This window comes from Myripristis murdjan, chromosome 3 (assembly GCF_902150065.1).
Source record: "Myripristis murdjan chromosome 3, fMyrMur1.1, whole genome shotgun sequence".
Taxonomy (NCBI): domain Eukaryota; kingdom Metazoa; phylum Chordata; class Actinopteri; order Holocentriformes; family Holocentridae; genus Myripristis; species Myripristis murdjan.
This window is the reverse complement of record NC_043982.1, coordinates 45,002,081-45,026,349: the sequence shown is the minus strand read 5'-3', so window position 1 is coordinate 45,026,349 and position 24,269 is coordinate 45,002,081. Positions and strand designations below refer to the sequence as shown.

The 24,269-nt window shown below is 40.4% G+C and overlaps 1 protein-coding gene and 1 long non-coding RNA gene across 2 annotated transcripts in view; one reads left to right on the top strand and one right to left on the bottom strand.

Annotated features, from left to right (window-relative positions):
• Window positions 1-740: 740 nt before the first annotated feature.
• LOC115356857 (uncharacterized) lies at window positions 741-22,606 on the bottom strand. Its single transcript, XR_003928030.1, has 3 exons — window positions 21,879-22,606; window positions 16,995-17,059; window positions 741-987 (listed from the first exon to the last, which is right to left on the bottom strand). It is a non-coding gene; the product is annotated as an uncharacterized LOC115356857 (long non-coding RNA).
• LOC115356856 (AP-2 complex subunit alpha-2) overlaps window positions 21,857-24,269 on the top strand; it is a 39,731-nt gene continuing 37,318 nt past the window's right edge. The window contains exon 1 of the mRNA XM_030048142.1: window positions 21,857-21,989. Coding sequence (XP_029904002.1) covers window positions 21,923-21,989 — 67 coding nt within the window. The 5' untranslated portion in view covers window positions 21,857-21,922. The remainder of the gene's footprint in view (window positions 21,990-24,269) is intronic.

Here is a 24,269-nt window from a genome sequence, read left to right as displayed (position 1 = left end):
TGTTCCAGCGTCTTTATTCTTATCCGATGTTGTGCAACTTGTTTTAATTTGAACTTGTTTCATTTTTGTTCTTTATCTGTCTGACACCGTGCAGCACTTTGAGCTACGCTTTGTGCCATATAAATAAACTGACTAATGAGCTATTACCAATGTAATGAAACACAATGAAAAGGAGATTAAAGAAACAACTGCCATCATAACCCTTTAAAGTAATGAGCGGCAACATTTTCATAGAAATACAATACATGAGCGTATCACCTCGCCTCAGACTGAGCTGACATTTACCCAGTTCATGAAAGTTTTCCATTTGTGAAACGTTTACTGAACATTTAGTGTCTGGTAGTTTTTTTTTCCCTGCTGTACAGGAGGTGAACAAACAGAGGAGCTGGGTGGAGAGCATGAGCAGTGATCACAGCGCCACCGTCTGAAACTCAAACCCCATCAACATCTATCATCCATCTTTTATCCACTGCTCATCCAGGATGGGATGTCACAAGAACCTTCAGTACCGAGTCGATGCCAATAGTCCAAAATTATGACAGTACCTGTTTTTCTGTGGCACTGTAGGTCCTAGATATAGTATTTAGATTTAGTATTTATTTAGATTTGACCTTCAGTCGGCAGTAACATATTCTTCCAGAGCTGAAGGGGGCAGTATAGACACAATTTACGCATTATTTCAGGTGTGCGCTGAAGAAGAGACAAACACACGAGAAAGACAGCAGAAAATACATCTTATTCATTTATTTATTGATATTTTAATGTCAAATAAGTTGCACATTCCAACTTTAAATCATGACGAAACATCCCAAACTCCTAACAACGAACATCCCGCCCCGCCTCGATCTAACTAATCAACAATCAAACACAAACAAAACGACGCAATACAGAGTTCAAACTGAATAAAACCCAAGGAAATGAAACACAAACACACATGACACACACGATGACAGGCTGACCGATCCCTGGTCTCCAGCACCACCAAACCTGAGATAAGATAAGATAAGATAAGATAAGATAAGATAAGATAAGATATTCCTTTATTAGTCCCACAGTGGGGAAATTTCAAGCATTACAGCAGCAAAGTGGATAGCAAAATAGGAAGCATAATTTACATTATAAACAGTATAAACTGATAATAAATAGCAAAAACCAATATATACACTATAAACAAGGAATATAGAAAAAAACAGAAATATGAACAATTTAAACAACAGAAGAAAATAACCTAAACCTGAGGAACAACCCACTCCGACGGAGGTTCAGAGTTAGTGTGAAAGACAAAAGACAAAAGATAATAACATGGACAATTACAGTATAATGAGATTAAACTAAACTTAGCTTTATATGTATGGCACCTTTCATGCAAACATGCAGCCCAAAGTGCTTCACCTTGCAGGATTAAAAGAACCCCACAAAAAATAAAAACAATAAACTGTAGAAATGAAGCTAGACTAAAAAATTACAATAAAAATTCTAAAATATTAAAAACAAATCAATAAAAGTAAAAAAGCAAACACAGGGATAAAAATAAATATCAAAACTAATGATTAAACTGAAAAACTAAGACTGCAGCATTACTCCAAAATAAAAGCCAGATTAAAAAGATAGGTCTTTAGCTTCCTTTTCTAAAATACTAGGCGAGCTTGCCGTTCTGCACTGCAAAAACGCAAAATCTTACCAAGATTATTTGTCTTATTTCAAGTCAAAAATGTCTTATTTCTAGTCAAAATATCTCATTACACTTAAAATAAGACATGATCACCTCAGAAGTTGTTTCACTTGTTTCAAGTGAAAATTCACTTGAAATAAGTGAAAATTAGCTAGAAACAAGAAACAAATTTTGCCAATGAAACAAGCAAATTTTCACTTGTTTCAAGTGAATTTTCACTTGAAACAAGAGACAGTTGTCTAAAAACAAGTTACCTCTGAGGTGATCATGTCTTATTTTAAGTGTAATGACATATTTTGACTAGAAATAAGACAAATAATCTTGGTAAGATTTTGAGTTTTTGCAGTGATGTTATCCTTTTTTCCTCCAGATCTTTGGAATTTGGCTGCAAATTCTGTTGTCTTTGTTTTCATTAGTTTTTTTTTTTTTTTTTTTTTTTCCTGAATGTCACCTTGTTAATTCAGGTTTTAACTGCCAGCAGACACTCTTTGTTTCTGTCTCTCAGTGGATTTGATAGTCAACAAAACTGTGATTGATGAGAGGAACGTGGATTAAAAACCTCTCCACCAGGCCAGAGATTCAAGACGAGGCAACAGAGAGCATCAAACCCTCACGTTCATCTCAAAGCTCGTGAGGCCGCTGCATTTTTCTGCATCGGGGCTGTTCGGGAGGGAGGAAGGCTCTGTGACGAAGCCTCTGCTGAGCTCGAGGAGGCGGGGGCTTTTGCTCTGTTCTGCCAGGACTTTAATAATACCAAAGGATCATAAACATACTAATGACTGCGTGGTCCTCTAATGATGTGGCTGTTATGAGAAACCGTGACGTTTACAAGCTCTCACCGTCAGTAATTTCATTAAAAGGTGAGAATAATGAGGTTCTCCCTCTTGGAAAAAGAGACTAACGTGTGAATCAGGCATTCTCAGAGGAACGCGAGTGGGTTTATTGCTGTTTTCATCCAGATTAGTCATATGGAATACTGTACAGGCAGCGCAGATTACACAGGATGTGCATTTCAATTATACTGTACCTCTGTTAGTTATATATACGATCACAAACACTATACGTTAGGCAATGCGACCTCTTGCTAACACAGGTCGCGGCTTTCAGGGAAGAGAGAGCAGAACAGATTCATACGGCTTTCATTTAAAAATATGTCGCGCAGTTTGCGTCAGGACTCCAGTGGTGCGTTTGACTGGAAATGAGGAAATGGGTTGGTGGTTCGATGCCAGGCGTCTGTCTGTTCAGGTCTGTGGTGAGGAAACCCCGTAATGATGTCCGGAAGAGACACAGCCGGCTCTTTGTTTCTTTATCAGAGCTGAAATGTCCAGACTAATAGTAATGCTTAAAGGCAGAATGAGTCGGAGTCTCCTAAAAAAAAAAAAAAAATGTATGAGCCACTAGCAGTGTGTGTTGGTGTGTGTATGTGTGTGTGTGTGTGTGTGTGTGTCCCTGCTCTCTGCCTGGATTTTCTTGTTTTGCTGAGCTCAGGACTTTTCTGGGCTTCGGCCTTTGGGCAGCAGGTGTGCAGCTCCCAGCCAGTCACAGTGGTGTTTTTTGGTTTTAATGGTTTAACACAATTTGTCCGTTTTTTTCTTTCACCTGCATTTTACACATAAATCCCAGTCGACTCTGCTCTTTCCCAATGAGTACGTTTACATGCACACCTTATTCCTGTATTAACCGGAATATTCGCAATATTCCGGTTGCGCACGTGTCATGTAAACACGCACCGAACCCGATTAAGGTCATATTCCGGTTGGAGAGAATTCCCAATAAGACCCCTGGCATGTGCCTGTTCCAACCGGAATATTGGGGCATGTAAACACCTTAGTCGGAAAACGCCCCGAACCGGAATATTCAGTCACGACTGCGCATGCTCGACCTGCAAGGAATTCTGTGGCGTCTTTGTTGCTATGGTTACCTGCAAGCGGGGAAAACGGCAGGGCGAACAGCAGCAAGAGCCAGGAGACTGCAGTCCACCTTCAGCTGATCAAAGACTGGAAATATCACGGAGGATATCGATGGGAGAAAACATAGAAATAGCGACAGAAGAAAAAGAAGAAGAAGACTTTTTCGTCTGTATTTCCGGCAGACCAGACGCCGATACGCGTGCTGCTGCCCCCCTGAAGGCTGAGTGTCGCATAACGTCAGAGAGTGGAATACGCCGAAACACGGGAACATGCCAAGTAACATGTAAACGGAATATTCCAGCTGCCGCGGCGCAGTTACCTTAACCGGAATATTGAGCCGAACCGGAATATGGTGTGCATGTAAACGTACTCAATGATTCCACTGGCCATGTTTGTAACTCTGGATAGTCCGTTTTTATTCTCTCCCAGGTGGCCGCACCATGTCCACAAATTAAAAGTTAAAAAAAAAAAAAAAAAAAAAACAACTTTCAACAAGACTTCTGGAAACAGTCTCTAAAACCTACTTGCTTATATCGTATTAATCCAGTTTCCTGATGCGTTTCATGTCATTGACCACCTGTGTGTGTTACACATTCAAACAGACGCTGGATCAGGTTTGGTTTGGACACCAGCCGGTCAGAGGGGCTGTAGCTCCGTTGGATGTTAAAGCAAAAACTCAGGAGTCTGGGGAGGCCGTCGAGCAGAGGACTGACAGAGGCTCTAGCAAACATTTTCATGACTCATGAGGAGCAGGGAGGACCTTGCCAAGGCTGACCTCGACTGACCTCAGCTGAGGACGCAGCCACATGGTAGAGGAAGCACTTTGAGGAGCTTCTGAACCCGACGGACGCTCCCTCTGTGGAGGAGGCAGGGCCTGGGATGGTTCCTCTCTTCCCTGGTGGGAGCCGCTGAGGTAGCTGGGAAACTCCTGATGGGCACCAGCGGTGATTTGGCTCTGACGTGAAAGAGTCTTGGTCCCACATGTCAAATGTTTGTCTGGGATGGGAAAACCAGAGCTGAAACCCTGCAGTGTGAGCCGGGCCTCAGGGACACGGTGAGGAGCTCAGACCGCTGGGAGGAACCTGGGGCCAGATTCTCCAAAAAGTTCTTACTAATAATCTTAAGACGTTTCGTAAGAGGAAAAAATGAGAAGTTCATAAGAATGTTCTCAAGTGCTATTCCCCATTATTTTCTTAAGAACTGCACATTATCTTAAGAACTTCTTCATTTTTTCCACTTACGAACTTCTCAACTATCTACCTTTATGTAAACAAACAGCCTCGAGCTGCAACCCACAGCAGTTCCATCTAAAATACAACAAAACAATATCCATTATAGTCTCAACTTTGATTTGATGTTATAAAAGTGTTTTCTCAAAAATTGAGATACATACTTTGTATTGGACAGCGACGATATTACTAACCTATTAGTTAATGGAATCTAAATATAATTGACACATGAATGGTGACTGGTGGCTAAACTAAATGTCCTCATATAGACTCAGAAACAATATATGTGCCTACATGTGTCTAAATACTGGCTTAGATATTAGGCTGAATTACAGTTTAGATAACAATTATCACTATGTTAACTTATACAATGTAAAATTATTAAGGTATTACTACATTAATCTATGTTATATAATCAAATTTGGCTCTAAATGAATCAAAGATGTTTGAAAAATAGCTTACCTTCACACAGCATGTGGTTACTTAAGACGACCTTCACCTGTCTTAAAGTTACGATACTACTCAAGAAAAATTGTAAGATAATTTCTTTCAAGAATCTCATTTATTCTTAAGAAAAAGCATAAGAAGAAAGTTGAGAACATTCTTAAGATCTTTTGTTTGGATTCTTAAGATATTTTGTTTGTGAATTCGAAAATATCTTAAGATTCTTCTTAAACCCAAACTTAAGAAAAAAAGTGGAACTTCAGAAGAAATTTAATCTTAAGAACCTTTGGAGAATCCGGCCCCTGGAGGAGAGCCGCTGCTCCTCCATCTCAAAAGGAGGGTGAAGGGATTTTATTACTCAAGTGTGTTTTATGCTTCATCCACTAACATATTAACTATTAATCACTGAAAATCATTAAATGCTGTGTGTTTCTCTAACTTACTGAACTCAGTACATGTTGGTATGCTTGGAGTGGAGACACACTGAGATAATCTGTGTGTGTGTGTGTGTGTGTGTGTGTGTGTGTGTGTGTGTGTGTGTGTGTGTGTGTGTGTGTCTTTCTTCCCATAGACCCAGACAAAACACAGATACTGCACCCAGAGAGGCAGAGTGTTAATGCATATGTCCTGTTTTCAGTTTGGTTGGAGATTCTCCTGTGATTCTAACCATAAAAGCAATGTGTGTGTTCTGCCGAGTCATAACTAACCAATAAATAATCACCTTGTCACCAATTCAGAGAAGAAGAACTGAAGATGTTTTATTGAATGAGTCTACACTGAGCAACTGTCACACTGCTGGTGTAGGCCACTGTTTTCTCCATATTGCAATATAAAAAAACAAAAAAAAAAAACAAAGACAACCTCGACTGCTCTATTTTACTGAAATATTTCCATGAGAGGAGCCACTAGAGGAAGTGTGGACGTCTGAGGGGGAGGCCCCCCTGTGGAGGAGCTCTGGGACCGTCCCACAGGGAGCAGACCCAACACAGAGTGGGGGGATTACACATACCACCTGGCCTGGGATTATATTTTGACATTGTTTGTCATGTGTCTTAAGGTGAAACACAAAATCTGTTTTCTGTAATGGAATAAATTTTACAGTCATTAAAATGATCTCTGGTCGTCAGTATTACATCTTCAGAAAACATCCCTTACTGCCTTAAATGTAACTCTAAATCTTGACCTCATTAAAAATGCACAGATCTATGAATATGCAAATAGGCCCCGCCCCCTCCCTGCCTGCTGGCACAGCAGCTCGTAACCTGAGCTCTCTTCACACAACCAGGATGTCCCGTCCTGCCACAGGAATATTGCCTGGAATATTGTGTCATATTTCACAATCCAACCACAAAAAAATGTTATTTTGGTGAATCTCTTACTTGCACTGATACTATTTATGTGTAGCAGCTGTTTCCAGTTGGTCTGGTTGTTATTTTGAAAATGAAAAACTCAAAGTGACCAGCAGAGCTGCTGTTAATGATATGCAAAGCAGCGCCCTGTCAGCTGACAGCTGATTGGCTGTGGGATTTGTGACATAGCAAATCCAGCTGGCCTGGGGTCGGTCTTAATCTCAGATTTTAGGGTCGCTCACTTGAGTTTGGATCAGGCTGCATATTTTTGTCTGAACCTGACCTGAGCCCCAGGTTTTGCTCATCCTCCATCGCCAGGTCACATTTTCCACCCGAAACAGCCTACGTGTTGCCTTCAGCGTCGTCACGTAAACTCCAGCACTTTACAGGAAGTTGCCTAGAACAGACACCAGGTCCGTCACTTTATTTATTTTACACTAGAATTTCACTAAAATAACACAGACGCGACCAAACTGCACCTGAACCCAACCCCGAACATAATTTGTATGTTTTTGTCGGGTCCTGATGAACTCGGGTCGGGTATCAACACTCCAGCAGACACACCTCCAGCTCCAGCAGAGGAGAGTGAAAACACCTCCCTGGTGACAAACACAGACACAGAGTCAGCAGAGTCGAGCTCACACACTTTAGGAGACAGAAACAGAAGAAAAACACATTTTGAGCGGAGGGAGACTTTAAAATGTGGTGAAGCATGACCACGGTGATTTAGTAAAACTTGTCTTTGTAAGTGGAAGTGAGCTCTCACTGAACCTAACAAATATATTGATCTGTTCTTCAAATAAAAATGCTCCATACTACAAAACTATCATCAGGCCAGATCTTTGCAATTATGGAAGAGGCGATCGTCTGAACCGGCTTCCTGTCTCCACATCCGACCTGGAGACTCCAAACACAGTTACAGCCGGATCCCACATTCATCAGCCACCTGACAGGAAGTCAGCCACCGATCCAGGTTCACTGACGGCCGTCTCTTTCAGGGTGAGATTTGGAGTTAAATCTGACCCTGGAGCAGCTCTCCTCCTCTGAAAAACTAAATGGGCGCTGACCTCCGGGTGAGATCCATCTGCTCGGTGCTGATGTGATTAGAGCGGCCGCTCCTTCACACGGCGTCCAGCGCTCTAATGCTGTTCAGCTCTGATGGAGGAAACACACGTGTGTTCATACGCTTGTTGCTTTATTACATTACGCTGTGCTCTCTGAGTGTGTAACAGCTGGAGAACATGCATGCAGAGGTGGATCACCTCTCTAACCGGCTGTGACAGTCAGCCTGCAGAGCGGAAAAAAAAAAAAAAGTTCAAAACTAAAACCAGAGACGTTTGGTTTCGGTCTCACCTCCCAGCTCAAGTTCTCTCAGTTTGTTGTCAGCCTCACTTTCGATTTTTATTTTTCAACACTCAAGCCGTACTGAATAGCATTTTTTTTTTTTTGTCAATTTTAGCGAACCCTCATTGAACAAATGTTCAACTGTGGCCTGCTGGACCACAACATTAAATAATATTCTACTCAGTGATATGAACAAAGCATCAAAATTGAACGGGTAGAACTGGCGTGGGCCTTTGGTTGATGTGTTTCCGGGTGATTTCTGTTGCCATGACAACAACTGTAACACCTGAAGTTACGGTGTCGGCAGAAGAGTTCGTTTATGTCGGGGGAGCTTCTGTTTTCACAAGATTATTAATTAGATAAATGAGAAAATAACTTTGTGATGAGTTTTGATTTTGATTTATACAAAACATAAAAGAAAAATGCTGGTTTCAGGAGTTCAGTCTTAATCTGGTAGGTTGTTGGAGGCTTTGCCAGAACTTTATTCAATAACTTTATTAACAACAATGCAGCTCATTAGGATTATCTTAGCCTGAGAGAGGCTCCAACAAAGAGCATAATTTCTAAACAACTTTATTGGCAGCAGATGATTTGAACTTTAACTTCCTCCTTGGTTGTTGCTGCTGCTGATGTCAACATGGTTTCAATAAAGTTATTCAAACAAACTTTTCTGCCGACACTGTACTGTCAGTGAACGCCACAGCTGTTGCCATGGCAACGTGAACCACCTGGAAATGCTCTGATTTGCTGTGGAAAAAAAGGCACATGCTGCTGGTGCCTCTTCAGTTTCTATGGAATAAAATGATCAGTGTGAGAAACTGCAAGTCACATGTTCATAATTTAACACTATTTACATTCAGGTATAATTAATATCACTGTGGATCCTAATTTAAAAAGCCTAGATGTCTAGCGGAGATAGACTTGTGCTTTTTTATTTTCATTTTGGTCCTTTTTATAATTTTAGTTTTTATTTTTTCCACTCAGGTTTTTCATCAGTTACCTTAAAATGCTTCCAAGACAGGATTTTATTGTATTATTATAATTTTTTAAAAACCTTCTCTCTGTGTACCGGACTGAAAACCACAAGCAAATGTTCCCCCTGGCATGTACACACACTCATGAGGCCTTGATGCTTTTCTTAAGCATTATTACACGAGAGGGTGTGCCTGACCGTTATTATTGTCACCACAGTGATGCGGCCAGGAACGAGGCGCTTGCGCCAAGTTCCGTTAGCATCACTCTCGTGTAATAATGCGATTATACAGCTATTACCAACAAAATAAAATGTATAATCATAATGTATTCATACTGTGGGCATTTCGCTCTCAAAATATAAAAGATTTTTTTTTGCTAATATTGTCTCCGTTTCAGCGGAAAACATGAGATCTGACGTTAACTAGTCCTTGTCAGCCAACTTGAGCTTATCATGTTTTCTAGACATCGCGATTTCCCCAAACTGAATAAATACCACACATAGCAACACAAAACTGCTCTCCTAGCTCAATCATGTTGTAACTAGAATATCTGCTGGAAAAAATATTTTTTTCATGGACTGATAGTTACACCCCTGCCGACTTCTCAGTCATTTTTAATCTAAACAGGTGCCGTGACAGTGACTCAGCAGCACAGCTGATCTTGATCTACAACCAACTTATATGAACAGTTATATTTAAATACAGGCTAATGCTTTCCAGTGTCGGCACCACAACAAACATCTGTCTTTTCATAAAGTCACCGGCAGATGTTTTATTTCAGCTGGTGGTGTGTCACTCCAGTTTAACGTCAGCTCCGATTAATGTGGCTAAGCAGCAAAAGTAACAGTAAGCAGTCACATTAAGGCTGAACAGAGTTATATAATTTCAACCCCACCTTTCTGGGGCTTTTGTTAATCACCTTTTCAGGCTGTTATCAATTTACCTCTGAAATAAAGTTTTCACAGATGTGTTGATTCATTAAATGTTCACTTCAGTGTACTGATGCATACAAATTGACAAATTAATTAAATCAATGGCCTAAGCAACTCAAGAAATTAATAACGATTAATAGGCTAATTAATAACTGATAACAATAACACATTAATAACAAGAACAAAGTTATAGCCGCACATCTCCGTGGAAAATCTGACAGATGCTGTCCGTGGTGCTGACTCCGCTGCAGCACTTTATTATAGGCTAGAAATTAAAGCTCCATAAAATTCACGGAGGATCTGGTTTAGCTCTTCTTTCTTTACAGGTGAGAAATCAGCTGTCTGCCCGGTGTTTGTCAGGTAGTCTTGTAGACATTTGACGGCCCAAGACAGTGACCGGGCCGTAACGGCTTCATTTCCTGACCTCTCCAGCTGATCCAGCTCTTCACTCGTCACTCTCGCGTATCTCGGCTTTATCTGTTCTGTTTTGTCTTCCTCATTCAGCCATTTATCCAAACTTAGGTCGCCAAATTAATCAAAATTGACAACAAAATGGTTCATTATGCAGACTAACAAAGTTGACAGCGGCTTTTGATGCGGGTTTTCAGTGAAACGTTTTGTATTGCCATGGAAACCACACAGACTCTGGCAATAATATTGCCGGCGAAGTAATATTTTCAGTGATGAGGTTTTTTTTTTTTTCATTCGAGCATGGCTAGCTGTGCTTAATTGCTCATTTGAGCACATTCTAAATGTCTGATTGACCAATCAGATTGCTCGGTCGGATCTACACTATATTACCAAAAGTATTCGCTCACCTGCCTTTACTCATACTATGAACTGAAGTGCCATCCCATTCCTAACCCATAGAGTTCAATATGATGTCGGTCCACCTTTTGCAGCTATTACAGCTTCAACTCTTCTGGGAAGACTGTCCACAAGGTTGAGGAGAGTGTTTATAGGAATTTTTGACCATTCTTCCAAAAGCGCATTGGTGAGGTCACACACTGATGTTGGTCGAGAAGGCCTGGCTCTCAGTCTCCGCTCTAATTCATCCCAAAGGTGTTCTATCGGGTTCAGGTCAGGACTCTGTGCAGGCCAGTCAAGTTCATCCACACCAGACTCTGTCATCCATGTCTTTATGGACCTTGCTTTGTGCACTGGTGCACAGTCATGTTGGAAGAGGAAGGGGCCTGCTCCAAACTGTTCCCACAAGGTTGGGAGCATGGAATTGTCCAAAATGTTTTGGTATCCTGAAGCATTCAAAGTTCCTTTCACTGGAACTAAGGGGCCAAGCCCAACTCCTGAAAAACAACCCCACACCATAATTCCTCCTCCACCAAATTTCACAGTTGGCACAATGCAGTCTGAAATGTACCGTTCTCCTGGCAACCTCCAAACCCAGACTCGTCCATCAGATTGCCAGATGGAAAAGCGTGATTCATCACTCCAGAGAACGCGTCTCCACTGCTCTAGAGGCCAGTGGCGGCGTGCTTTACACCATTGCATCCGACGCTTTGCATTGCACTTGGTGATGTGTGGCTTGGCTGCAGCTGCTCGGCCATGGAAACCCATTCCATGAAGCTCTCTGCGTACTGTACTTGGGCTAATCTGAAGGTCACATGAAGTTTGTAGCTCTGTAGCAATTGACTGTGCAGAAAGTCGGCGACCTCTTTGCACTATGCGCTTCAGCATCCGCTGACCCCTCTCCGTCACTTTACGTGGCCTACCACTTCGTGGCTGAGTTGCTGTTGTTCCCAAACGCTTCCATTTTGTTATAATAGAGCTGACAGTTGACTGTGGAATATTTAGGAGCGAGGAAATTTCACGACTGGATTTGTTGCACAGGTGGCATCCTATGACAGTTCCACGCTGGAATTCACTGAGCTCCTGAGAGCGGCCCATTCTTTCACAAATGTCTTGTTTCACAGTCTGCATGCCTGAGTGCTTGATTTTATACACCTGTGGCCAGGCCAAGTGATTAGGACACCTGATTCTGATCATTTGAATGGGTGAGCGAATACTTTTGGTAATATAGTGTATGTGTTGCATAATTGACCTACTGACATTCAACGATTAAAAATAATTTGCAGCATCTTATTCACCTTTATTTTGTCTTATGGCATCAAAAATGTTAAAAACAGCAGCTGAGCAGATCCCGTCCTGATGACTGGATGCTGAATTTCACAATAAAATGCCAGATGAATGAGCACTTTCCTCAGTGCTGCGGTGTTGTTTGTGTGAGAGCATCTCAGTGTAAAGTAGCCATAAGATTGGAAAGGTGGGATTAAGATAGCATTTTACAGATTTACTTAATCTGTATGTGTGTTCAACCTTGTCTAATCCCTGAGTCAGCCCTGCTGCCTCCCCTGTGACCTTCACACACACAAATATGTTTAGGTTCTTGTTAAGGTGAGCGGCTCAGTGTGTGTGTGTGTGTGTTTCATAAACTTTCAGCAGGTAGATAACACTATGCCGGCGAATTAGGGCCAGTGTGGCAAGAAAAAAAAACATGGAGCCAGGGGAAGGGGGGTAATATTCCAAGAGAAAAAAAAAAAAAAACTCAGAATTTTCAAAATTAATAGTCGTAGAATCATGAGGGAAAAAAACTTGGATATTCTGAGGTCATAAACTCACAAATTTGCAAGAAAAAAAATCAGAAATTGTGAGACTAAAGTTGCAGATTTATGAGGAAAAACTCACAAATTTATGAGAAAGCTTGAATAATCTGAGATTAGGCAAGACGGTCACAAGTTTAGAAGGAAAAAACTGGGAAAACTAGTTTTTCCTTTACTCTGGGATTTAGTAAGAAGGAAATAATTTTATTTTGAGCTCAGAATGACAATATTCTCATCAGCATCTGGAGATTTTTTCCCTCATAAATTAATTAATCTCAGAAATTATGAGTTTTTTTCTCAAAACAACTTGGCCATGAGTTTTTCAGGCAAAAGGGTTCACTGCTGATTATGATGCCACAAAAATTCAAAAATGACTGTAGTGCTGAAGTTCTTCCTCTTCATCCTTGCGAAATTGCTCTTTATGTTCGGTAATGATAAACAGAAAGGGAGGTTTATGGCTCGACACTAAACCATAACCTCAGTCAGTCGCTGCACCTTTAAACATGACACAGGCAACACAAAACACCAAAACCACCAAAACACAAACACCCCTGCCCCAAGCCCGACCTCAGCACTGGTCCCAGCACCAACAGGCGATTGGGACGTCTGGTCTGAGGACTTGGCCTGGCCACCTTTATTTTTATTTATTTATGTATTTATTTATGTTACGACCCCGGCTCGTGGGCCGCAACATAAAGTGGAGACAGACTCAGATCAGATATAATTTTGTTTTAATAAATAATTTAAGTTAAAAATCTAGGGGAGCAGTACAGGTGAGGACAGGTAAGCCAGTTTAGCTCAGGCACCTCCCAAAGACTCCTGCACTGCCACTGCAGGGCCAGTGGGGGTGCAGAGGGGCGTGACACCTAATTTATTCAACCCTTATTTATACATGGTGGCCCAATCAGAGTCATTCACCCTCTTTCACGTGGACGCCCTGTGCTATTTATTCATTCTTTTTCCTTTTATGTTTCTATACAAAGCACTTTGAATTGCCCTGTCGCTGAAATGTGCTATACAAATAAACTTGCCTTGCCTTGCCTTGCCTTTTGTTCGAATACTTATTTTCGCAAATTTGCACATGTACAAGGTATTGCTGCTGGGAAACCATTAGTTCAACTGATTTACTGACAATTGAGAGTTGAGTGGTAAGAGTTGTATGTCTAATGAATGATTGTTGTATTTGTTGTGCTTTTAGTTATTGAACTGGGTGCTGTCAACTGAATTGCCCGTATAGGATAAATAAAGTTTTCTGAATCTGAATCAGAGAGCAGCAAACAGCAGAGGAAGTACATTAGCAATATAAATATCTGTATATATGTACATGTAAAACATCCAAATCCACTAGTAAATACAAATAAAAACAAAGTAAGAATAATAACCCATAATAATAATTAATAGGCTACACTTTGTCATAGCCTGTATTAAATAAAGCAACTTGTTAAATAAAAAACAATTAGTTAAAAACAGAATGTTTACAGGTAGAATGAGCAGGTTTTGTTGGTTGTGTTTTTTTAGCCAGCAGCTAGTTTTCGTTTCCTAGGACAGTGAAAGAATGAAATGTGAGCCATTCCATCGCTGTCCTAAGGAGAAAAAATTGTTCCGCCGCCACCTCCCTGTCCAACAGAAAACAGGCCAGTTTGGCGTCGCTTTGGCCTCAACAGGTTTTCATTTTTCCATGTCTGCAATTTTCTTAGCTTCCTTTTGGGTGTGGTGCTAGCATTCTAGCAACGTGCTGCGCTGTGATTGGCTGGGAGCTCCACACCTGCTGCCCAAAGGCCGACACCCAGAAGAGTGCTGAGCTCAGCAAAACAAGAAAATCCAGGCTGAGGGCAGGGTCTCTGCAGACACACACACACACTAACACACACACACACACACACACACACACACACACACACACACACACACACACACACACACACACACACTGCTAGTGGCTCACAAGTCAGGATGGAGAGGATTAGTTTTGTTTTTTAGGAAAATCTGCCTTTTAAACAGCAATCAAGCTTAATTATGTAAAAATAATAAATAAATAAAATCATACCGACTACACAGAACAGTATGAGGCTGGGCCAGTTTAGCTAATGAGACATTTTTCCACATTCTGGAGCGTGAACGCCTCAGAAGTCTGAGCGGTGACTGTGCTGTGTGTCTGCGGCAGGTTGAGGTATTTGTTTGTGTGTCAGGTCTGCAGGACAGACAGCGTTAGTTAGATTACATGAACACCGCAGCTTTAATTACATTAAGGTTAAGTCGAGGTGATCTGCTGAGCTCTGCAGGGGAGACAGATCCACACACACACACACACACACACACACACACACACACACACAAACCGTCCAGACAAACACTGTCCAGCAGCTGAGGTGAGCCGTCAAACCAAAGATGAGTGAATCGACTGAACTCCCACAGTTCAGTTCATTTTTTTTTTTTTTTTACCTCATTTCATTTTATATTTTACAATATTTTTACAGACAAAACTGGAGGGGGGAGACTATTACAAAACTTTTGAGCAGGTCTGTCCTTTGATTCACTTCAGAGGACAAAAGGGGGCGTGGCAGTGGGCGGGGCCTATCACAAAAAGTCGCCGAAGTTCCCATTAGATTAGCGTAACACCTCAAAATGGTGACATGTGGTTTATCTCAGGCTAAGGAACAACATATTAACTTCTCACACTGATTGGGCCATGCCCATTTCATTTTTTTTTTCTTTTTGCAGTTTTTCCAAAAGGGGGCCTTGTGGGGTGTCCACGGACCCTCCCACTTCTGCTTGTGCTCTTTATTACAGATTCTGGAGCAGAATTTTTTTTTTTTTTTTTAAAGTAATAAGTTTACATGGTTTTTGTGTCCCATTGCAATGTGAGTCCTTGTTGTAGTCTTCTTTCTACTGTTCAGTTCACAGTCAGCCTGTTATTTACTGGTTTGCACTGCATCGTCCTCTCCTCTGCCCTCCTCCTCACCGCCTTGCCATCTCACCTCCATTCAAAGCTTCTCTGAAACTGCACATTCTGCACATAAAGGTATCCAAATATCAGATCAATCACACAACTGCCTCTGTCGCTGTATTGCTGGTTTCAAAAAGTTCATTCAAAGCAGCTTATCTTGTGCCTGAAAGTCTGCAGTTTCACCACATTTTTAATTGAAGTGAAGAGAAAAAGTAATCCAAGTAAACCAACGGGAGCCTTGCAAGAGTAAAATGTGTCTCACATTTCCAGTAAAAAAAAATTCTTTACTTTCTACAAGTGATCAGAGGCAGGAATGTCTTTGTGTGTTTTATGCTCTTTATGCCCTCTAGTGGTCAGAAATCACTTAGTGCAGCTTTAATCTCTCTCTTTCCCTCTCTCGCTGAGACCCTGAACTCACCACGGTCTCACCCTACTGAAGTGCAACTTTGCTGATACTTTGTTCAAGCTGAAGTACTAGTACTAGTTAAAAAAAAATAAATAAATACTGGCATGAAGATCTGCTTCAGTGAAAAAGTAAAAAGTGTGTGACTTAAAATGTAGTGACAGTAAGAGTGAGTCTGTATTTACAAAGTAGACCAGTCTTCCATGTGATGTTTTCCACCTTTATCTTTTCATAAGAACGTCCAGCAAACACCGTTTCTTCTGTTTACACTGATCAAATCACAAGATCAATATCGTTTGGGAAGCCTTGCCTGAGTGATGTCCTGCACCACAGATTTGCTGAGTCATAAGTCCAACAGAAGACATATGTAAACCTCATTTTGACTGGTCAAATTAGAATTACAGGTGTCTTCAGTATGTACAGTATGTAAGTCAAATAGTGATTTGTATGACATCAGTACAGATCTAATTACATTCTTACTAATGAAACTGTAATTGCAGACATCTTGAATTATGATTGTGATTAGTCACATTGCAATGATAATTAATCAAAACACATTTTTAGATACCTATGGTGTTTTTTTTCCAGATTGTCAGATGCAACAAGCTTGCCCTAGACAACAGTTTAATTTTGGAAATGGTTGGTATGTTCAGGGAGCCGCTCCCCGGGTCTTTTTTTGTCTTTATATGCACTTTCACATCATTTTGACGTGAGTCATGTCATGATTTGTTTTAGGAAACCTGGTCGTTTTACTGCTGGAACACACTCTCTGATGGTGTTTTACCCTGAAAAACAAACCAGGCCGGCGTGAGGAACACTGTGATCACTTGGCAGGAGCCGTGACTGTTGACCTTATTAGCCGAATGCAGAGCTTTTTTTAACGGAAACACTGCATTTATCACTACACTGCAATTAACTTGAATGTTAAAGCTATAAAATTAGATCTAATGACTAACTATCTACTGGCTATTATTGTAATCTGATAGAGGATTTCCATTACATGTAGAACTAGCAGCTGCACACACACACACACACATAAAGAGAGAGGCAGTGCAGTGTGTGTCTGGGTGTGTGTGTTTGGTTGGTTTGGCTGCTCTCTGCTGTCCGTCCTGAGGAACTGATTGAACGGACGTGAACATCACCTTGGAAATTTGACTGGTTTAATATCTTACCACTGAAATGCTGTTTTCCGTCCCCTCCCTGAGAACTGGCTCGCCTTCGTCCTGCCGGAGGAAACCTGACGTGACAGCAGAAGTCAGCTCTCAGAATATCGGCCATTAATATTCATTATGCAGTGGCCTGGATGAATACTCGACTCTGATTGGCTGGAGGGGTGCTGTTTGATTGCAGAAATAATAATAAGCACATGGCTCTGACATGCTTATCTCTGATCTAAATTAATCCACACCACACCAGTGACTTCCTCATGAACTGATTACCAGTATTAATACTATTAATATCATCAGAAAGAAGCTGCCTTCTAGTTTACAGAAGTCCCTTGTGATAATAATAAAACTGTTCAAAATCTTTTCAAAATCAGTGTTACTTCACAAAGGCAGCAGAAAATAGAATATTAGAAAAAAAAAAAAATAAATAAATAAAAATAAAAATAAAATAAAAATAAAATAAAATAAAAATAAAAATAAAATACCTTGTGATAATAATAAAACTGTTCAAAATCTTTTCAAAATCAGTGTTACTTCACAAAAGCAGCAGAAAATAGAATATTAGAAAATAAAATTAAAAAATAAAAATAAATAAAAATAAAATAAAATAAAATAAAAAAATAAAAATAAAATACCTTGTGATAATAATAAAACTGTTCAAAATCTTTTCAAAATCAGTGTTACTTCACAAAGGCAGCAGAAAATAGAATATTAGAAAATAAAATAAAATAAAATAAATAAAACAAGTCATAAACTCATCCGGTTTAAAAAAAAAAAAAAAAAAGTAGTATATAAAAACAATAAAAGACAATAAGGACAGGTCAAAGAAAATTAAACTCACTTTGAATCAAGACAACCCAAGGTGAACCAGGTAAAATGGGTATGACATTATATTTTTAAAGGTTTTAAACAAGTAGCAGCCTTTAAAAGTAACCATATCCAATTTCAGGCAATTGCATTTGATGTGCAAGTGCAGAAGTCAGATGTTTGTGAGCAGTTATGTCCCCACCTTTCATGCTGTGCTGAGGAAGTTTATGTTTAAATTTATATGTCGACTGTCTGACTCGAAGAATGAAGTTATTCAGGTCCTGGTTGAGCCTACAAGGAGTGACACCAGGTACTTTTCTTGCTTCTGGGGGCACTGGAGGGATTGTCTGTGTTACCCCTTTTCCACCAAACCGGTTCCAGGGCTGGTTCAGAGCCCACGCCTGACTTAGAACCAGTTTTTTGGTTTTCCACCGCCCGAGCACGGGCCAAACTGGTTCCAAATCGGTTCCAAGCAAGCACCAACGGCAAGCAGGGGCTAAACGGGAGCCAGAGAAAGAACCGATGCCCACCGCGCCATTGCTGGGCGGGCTTCCAGACTCAAACGGGAGCAGCGAACGCTATAAACGTATAAGTAAACATAGTCACCATTCGTTCAGACCACGAATACGACGGGTAGCCGGCAATAATTGCATTTTTCGCCTCTGGACCGCAATGTAGGCTTGTAAAGACACGAGCAGGATTTGCATCGCTACGGTGGGTCGTCCATGTTTGTTGTTGTGATTCCGAGCGAGCTTCTCGCACACCCACGTGATCACGTTTTACGATGACGTAATGATGTGGCTCTGACTTTGCTCCGCTTGGCTCTTGGCCGGTGGAAAAGCAAACCGGTTCTTTGTTGGCACCAGTTAAGCACCGGCTCTAGCACCAGCTCCGAACTAGCACCTGGTGTTTTTTGGTGGAAAAGGGGCATGTGTGTTTTAGCTCCAATTGTGGCATATGAACTTTTGTATTGTTTTAATCGTTGTGGTTGTTTTGTTTGTTCTTTTATTTGTGTTTATATGGACCATACTGGTCTGAAATAAAGTTGAAATGAAAAAATGAAATGATGTAAAATCGTGACTTACAAGATAATCAAAAAGCTCTGAGCTCTGATATCTGACCTGCAGCGTGACGCTCCGTCCTGTCAGATAACTCAGCTTCCTGTCCTGCCTCTCTCACAGCTTCCTGTTTCTCACTCAGCTTTTAAACTTTCAGGCCTTCACAGACATTTCTGCTCCAGTGAAACGCAAACTGGGCGACACGGAGTAAATCAAATATCACAATATTTCTAACCTGATATCTCCATACACTGCAAAAAGTCAAAATCTTACCAAGATTATTTGTCTTATTTCAAGTCAAAAATGTCTTAATGAAATGTCTAGTCAAAATATCTCATTACACTTAAAATAAGACATGATCAGCTCAGAAATTACTTGTCTTTAGACAATTTTCACTTGTTTCAAGTGAAAATTTACTTGAAACAAGAAACAAATTTTGCCAATGGAACAAGCAAATTTTTACTTGTTCACTTGTGTCACAAGTAAAAATTTGCTTGTTCCATTGGCAAAATTTGTTTCTTGTTTCAAGCTAATTTTCACTTATTTCAAGTGAAAATTGTCTAAAGACAAGTTATTTCTGACCTGATCATGTCTTATTTTAAGTGTAATGAGATATTTTGACTAGAAATAAGACATTTTTACTTGAAATAAGACAAATAATCTTGGTAAGATTTTGACTTTTTGCAGTGTATCGATGTTGTAGGGCTGACCACTGGTGCTGTTATGAGATATTTACATGCAATGAGGTTAGTCATTAGTAATGTGGACATGATGACCACGCAGGTAAAGGTAAACAATAGAACAGCTAGAATAGTTTGACTTCATAAGGGTTCATGTGGAACGCAGCCCCAGTTTACCCTTTACACTGCAAAAACGTAAAATCTTACCAAGATTATCTGTCTTATTTCAAGTCAAAAATGTCTTATTTATAGTCAAAATATCTCATTACACTTAAAACACGACATGATCACCTCAGAAGTAAATTGTTTATAAACAATTTTCACTTGTTTCAAGTGAATTTTCACTTGAAACAAGTGAAAATTTGCTTGTTTCATTGGCAAAATTTGCCAGTGGAAAAAGTGAAAATTCACTTGAAATAAGTGAAATTTAGCTAGAAACAAGAAACAAATTTTGCCAATGAAACAAGCAAATTTTCACTTGTTTCAAGCAAATTTTCACTTGAAACAAGAGACAATTGTCTAAAAACAAGTTACTTCTGAGGTGATCATATCTTATTTTAAGTGAAATAAGACATTTTTGACTTGAAATAAGACAAATAATCTTGGTAAGATTTTGAGTTTTTGCAGTGTATTGTCTTTAGTGTATATATTTCGCATATTTAGTCTCTATTGTATATACTTTTAATTTTACTTTTATTTTATGTTTTTATTGATGATGCTGCTGTAACGTGTGAATTTCCCAGTTTGGGATCAATAAAGTATACCTATCTATCTATCTATCTATCTTACCCAGCAGGCCTGACTCTGTGTGCATGAAAGGCTGCAGCAGTCAAGTCGGTCGGTCTCAGTGTGTAAACTGGGAAAACATCCCAAGGTTAGCTTTCAGGTCAAACCATTTGTGTAGAGAACACGGCCCCAGTACAGTAAGCAGGTCCAGCCGTGTCTGAATGGGATGCGGCCCCAGTCAAGTCAGTTGGCAAGTCCAGCTTTTTCTGAATGCAACGCAGCCCCAGCTCAGTCCTGTCCCAGTCCAGCTGGCAGGTCCAGCTGTGTGAGAATGGGACGCGGCCCAAGTCAGTTCAGTCCCAGTCCAGTTGGCAGGTCCAGCTGTGTGTGAATGGGACGCGGCCCCAGTAAGTTGACTCGGCAGCTCCGGCCGTGTGTGAATGGGACGCGGCCCCAGTCAGTTGACTCGGCAGCTCCGGCCGTGTGTGAATGGGACGCGGCCCCAGTCAGTTGACTCGGCAGCTCCGGCAGTGTGTGAATTAGTCCAGTAATTTTAGGCCAAAATTGGGGTCAACCTAGGACAAATTGCAAGAGAAGCAAACTCAACTGATTTTGTATCCTCAGTTTGTCCTGAGTGAGGGGAAAAAAGTCCCAAGAAATCCCATTGGTGGAAAGTTTTGAAAATCACCTATTTATGACCACATATTACTAAAAAACACTGTTTTTAACACACAGGGGAAAGGGGTTCAAAATTTATTTTCAGATATCACTATAAAAATTCACAAGTTGATTACACACACAAAGACAAGAAAAAAAGTCAATTACAAGTTCTTTGAATTATTCTGTTTACACATGCATATCACACATTATCTGATTTGATATGCGCTAATAAGGAGTATAAGGAATAAATGCCAGAAGAGACATTTAAACAGTGAATTAAAAGGTTACTATATATGTAGTAACCTTGAATTAAAAGGTTACTATATAACAGTGAATTAAAAGGTTACTATACATATAGTAACCTTTTAATTCACTGTTTAAATATCTGTTCTGGCATTTATTCCTCATATTTCTTATTAGCGCATATCAAATCAGATAATGTGTGATATGAATGTGTAAACAGAATAATTCAAAGAACTGGTAATTGACTTTTTTTCTTGTCTTTGTGTGTGTAATCAACTTGTGAATTTTCATAGTGATATCTGAAAGTAAAATTCTGAACCCCTTTCCCCTGTGTGTTAAAACAGTGTTTTTTGGTAATATGTGGTCATAAATAGGTGATTTTCAAAACTTTCTACCAATGGGATTTCTTGGGACTTTTCCCCCTCACTCAGGACAAACTGAGGATACAAAATCAGTTGAGTTTGCTTCTCTTGCAATTTGTCCTCGGTTTTTTCATAAAATGACTGGACTAAATGGGACGCGGCCCCAGTCAGTTGACACGGCAGCTCCGGCCGTGTGTGAATGGGACGCGGCCCCAGCCCTCTGACGCAGCGCCTCCTCCTCCTCCTGCTCCGTCGGTCCGCTGGAGGTTTTGAGGTAAAACAACCTGCTGAGGAACAAAGTTGGCTCTGTGTGTGTGTGTGTATGTCTGTGTGTGTGTGTGCGGTTCTGCTCACTGTGACTCTGAAGAGGAAGGGCAGCGTCTGCGGCTCCGGACAAAATGCCTGCGGTGTCTAAAGGAGACGGGATGCGTGGCCTGGCCGTGTTCATCTCTGACATCAGGAACTGTAAGTTTGTTTATCCCGTTCAGTCACTTCTTGGTTAGCCCTGTTAGCCGCTGCTAGCTCCTCTGCCGGCGGTAACCCCCTCCCGGCGGGCGGTTTCAGCACACCGGTCGATTAGCTCCGTGTCCGGGTCTTTGTCCGCGGTCTGTCCGGCTGACCGGGCTGCTACCGGAGCCCGGCAGCCCGTCAGCTGGCCGGCTCGGCTCGGCTAATCACCGCTAGCTGTTAGCTTCCAGCGGCTAACGTCATGCCAAAGGGCGGGGGTCAGATCCCAGCGTCAGCCCGCCGCTCTCACTTCACACTCCTCACTCACTTTCCTCACTTTAAAAACAACTTAAAGCTGTTTGAGACACGCCGAGGCTTTCAGAAACTTTATTATCCCTCCGCTTTGAGCCTCACAGCTGACACCGGGTCGGTACTGAAGAGCCTCTCCGCTCCTCTGGGCGCTGGGAACTATCTGCCGGATTATTTCCCCAAAAACCCGACAGATTATTTCTTTAAAATGCGTTTTTATGAAGCACACATAATCCCAAGAGTCTTGACGGCGTATTAGGGCCATTGTAGGAAGAAAAAAGTACCGGGGATGAAGGGTAATATTCTGAGAAAAAAGTTAGAATTTCCGAGATTAAAGTGGTAAATTTACCTGAAAACTTTGGATATTCCCTTAGATTACAGAGGTGAATTTGTGAGAAAAAACTCACAACAAAACACAAATTTATTAAAAAAAAAAAAAAAAAAAAAAAAAGTCACAAATTTGCAAAACAAACAAACAAACAAACAAACAAAAAAACCAAACTCTAAAATTCTCCGAGATTTAAGTAGTAAATTTATGAGAAAAAAATCTTGGGTATTCTCTGAAATTAAAGTGGTAAATTTACCTGAAAACTTTGGATATTCCCTTAGATTACAGTGGTGAATTTATGAGATTTTTGAAAAAAAAAGTGAGAAATTGAGAGAAATTTATGAAAAAAAGTCACAAATTTGCAAGAAAAAAAAAAAAAAAAAACTCAAAAATTCCCGGAGATTAAAGTAGTAAATTTATGAGAAAAAATCTAGGGTATTCTCCGAAATTAAAGTGGTAGGCTAAATTTACAAGAAAAACTAAAAAATCTATGAGAAAAAACTTTAAAATTTCTGAGATTATAAATTCACAAGTTGCAAGGAAAAAAACTCAGAAATTGTCTGACATTAAGATGGTAGATTTACAAGAAAAACTAACAAATCTATGAGAAAAAACTTGAACATTTCTGAGATTATAAATTCACAAAGTTGCAAGCAAAAAAACCTCAGAAGTTGTCTGAGATTAAAATGGTAGATTTACAAGAATAAACTCAATTTTTTGAGAAAAAAACCCAGAAATTTTTAGATTAAAAAGTCACAAATTTGCGAGAAAAAACTCAGGGGGAATAGTTAATGGTGTGTAAGCGTGTGGTTGATCCAACCATGCAAAATGAAGCCATGTGGTTCCAAGAAAAGAGTAAAAGAAAAAAAAACTCTTTCCATGTTTTTTTCTTGTGAGTTTTTGACTTTCTAATCTCAGAATTTTTGAGTATTTCTCATAGATTTGAGTTTTCTTCTCATAATTTCTGAGGTTTTTCTCGTAAAATAAAATAAATATTACCACTGTAAGTTTTCTAACCCTCAAAGCTACCCCTAACCCTAACCCTAACCCTAATGGTGCTGAGGAAATAAAAAATATGGAGCTGGGGAATGGGTGGGTAATATTCCCAGAAACAAAATTCTCTGAAATTACTGGGGTAAAATTGACCTCAGTTGATAAACAGATATTAAATCTGAAGGTAACAGGAGGGCTAATCGGAGAAGATTCTGGGAAAGTTGAAAACTCATTTAAATAATAGAAAGTCAATAGTATTGATGTATGCCTAATTAAAGAGCGGCAACTAAATATTAACAAAATCAAATGTCTTTATGAATGTCTTATGTGTGTGTCTGCTTTCTCTTAAGTAAATTAAAATATTTTGAAGGAGGTGTGACTCTGGCTCAGTTGAAGATAATGTCACCTGTAGGAGGTTATAGGTGGAGATGCACAGACGTTTATAACAAAGGAGAGAAATGCCTCTGTGTTTGGGAGGTGAAGTGAGAGCCGCCCAGTTTTGACAGTCTCCCTCTGTGGCTTTACCTCTGACCTCTGACCCAAATCCTTGTCTTCCTCTCCTCCTTCAGCGGTGTGTGTTGTAGTGTGTTGGCCTCCCTGTGCGTCCATCACAGACAAACTCACCAGCTGCTGTGCTTCATTTTGAGTCAAAGCGTCGCCACACAGCA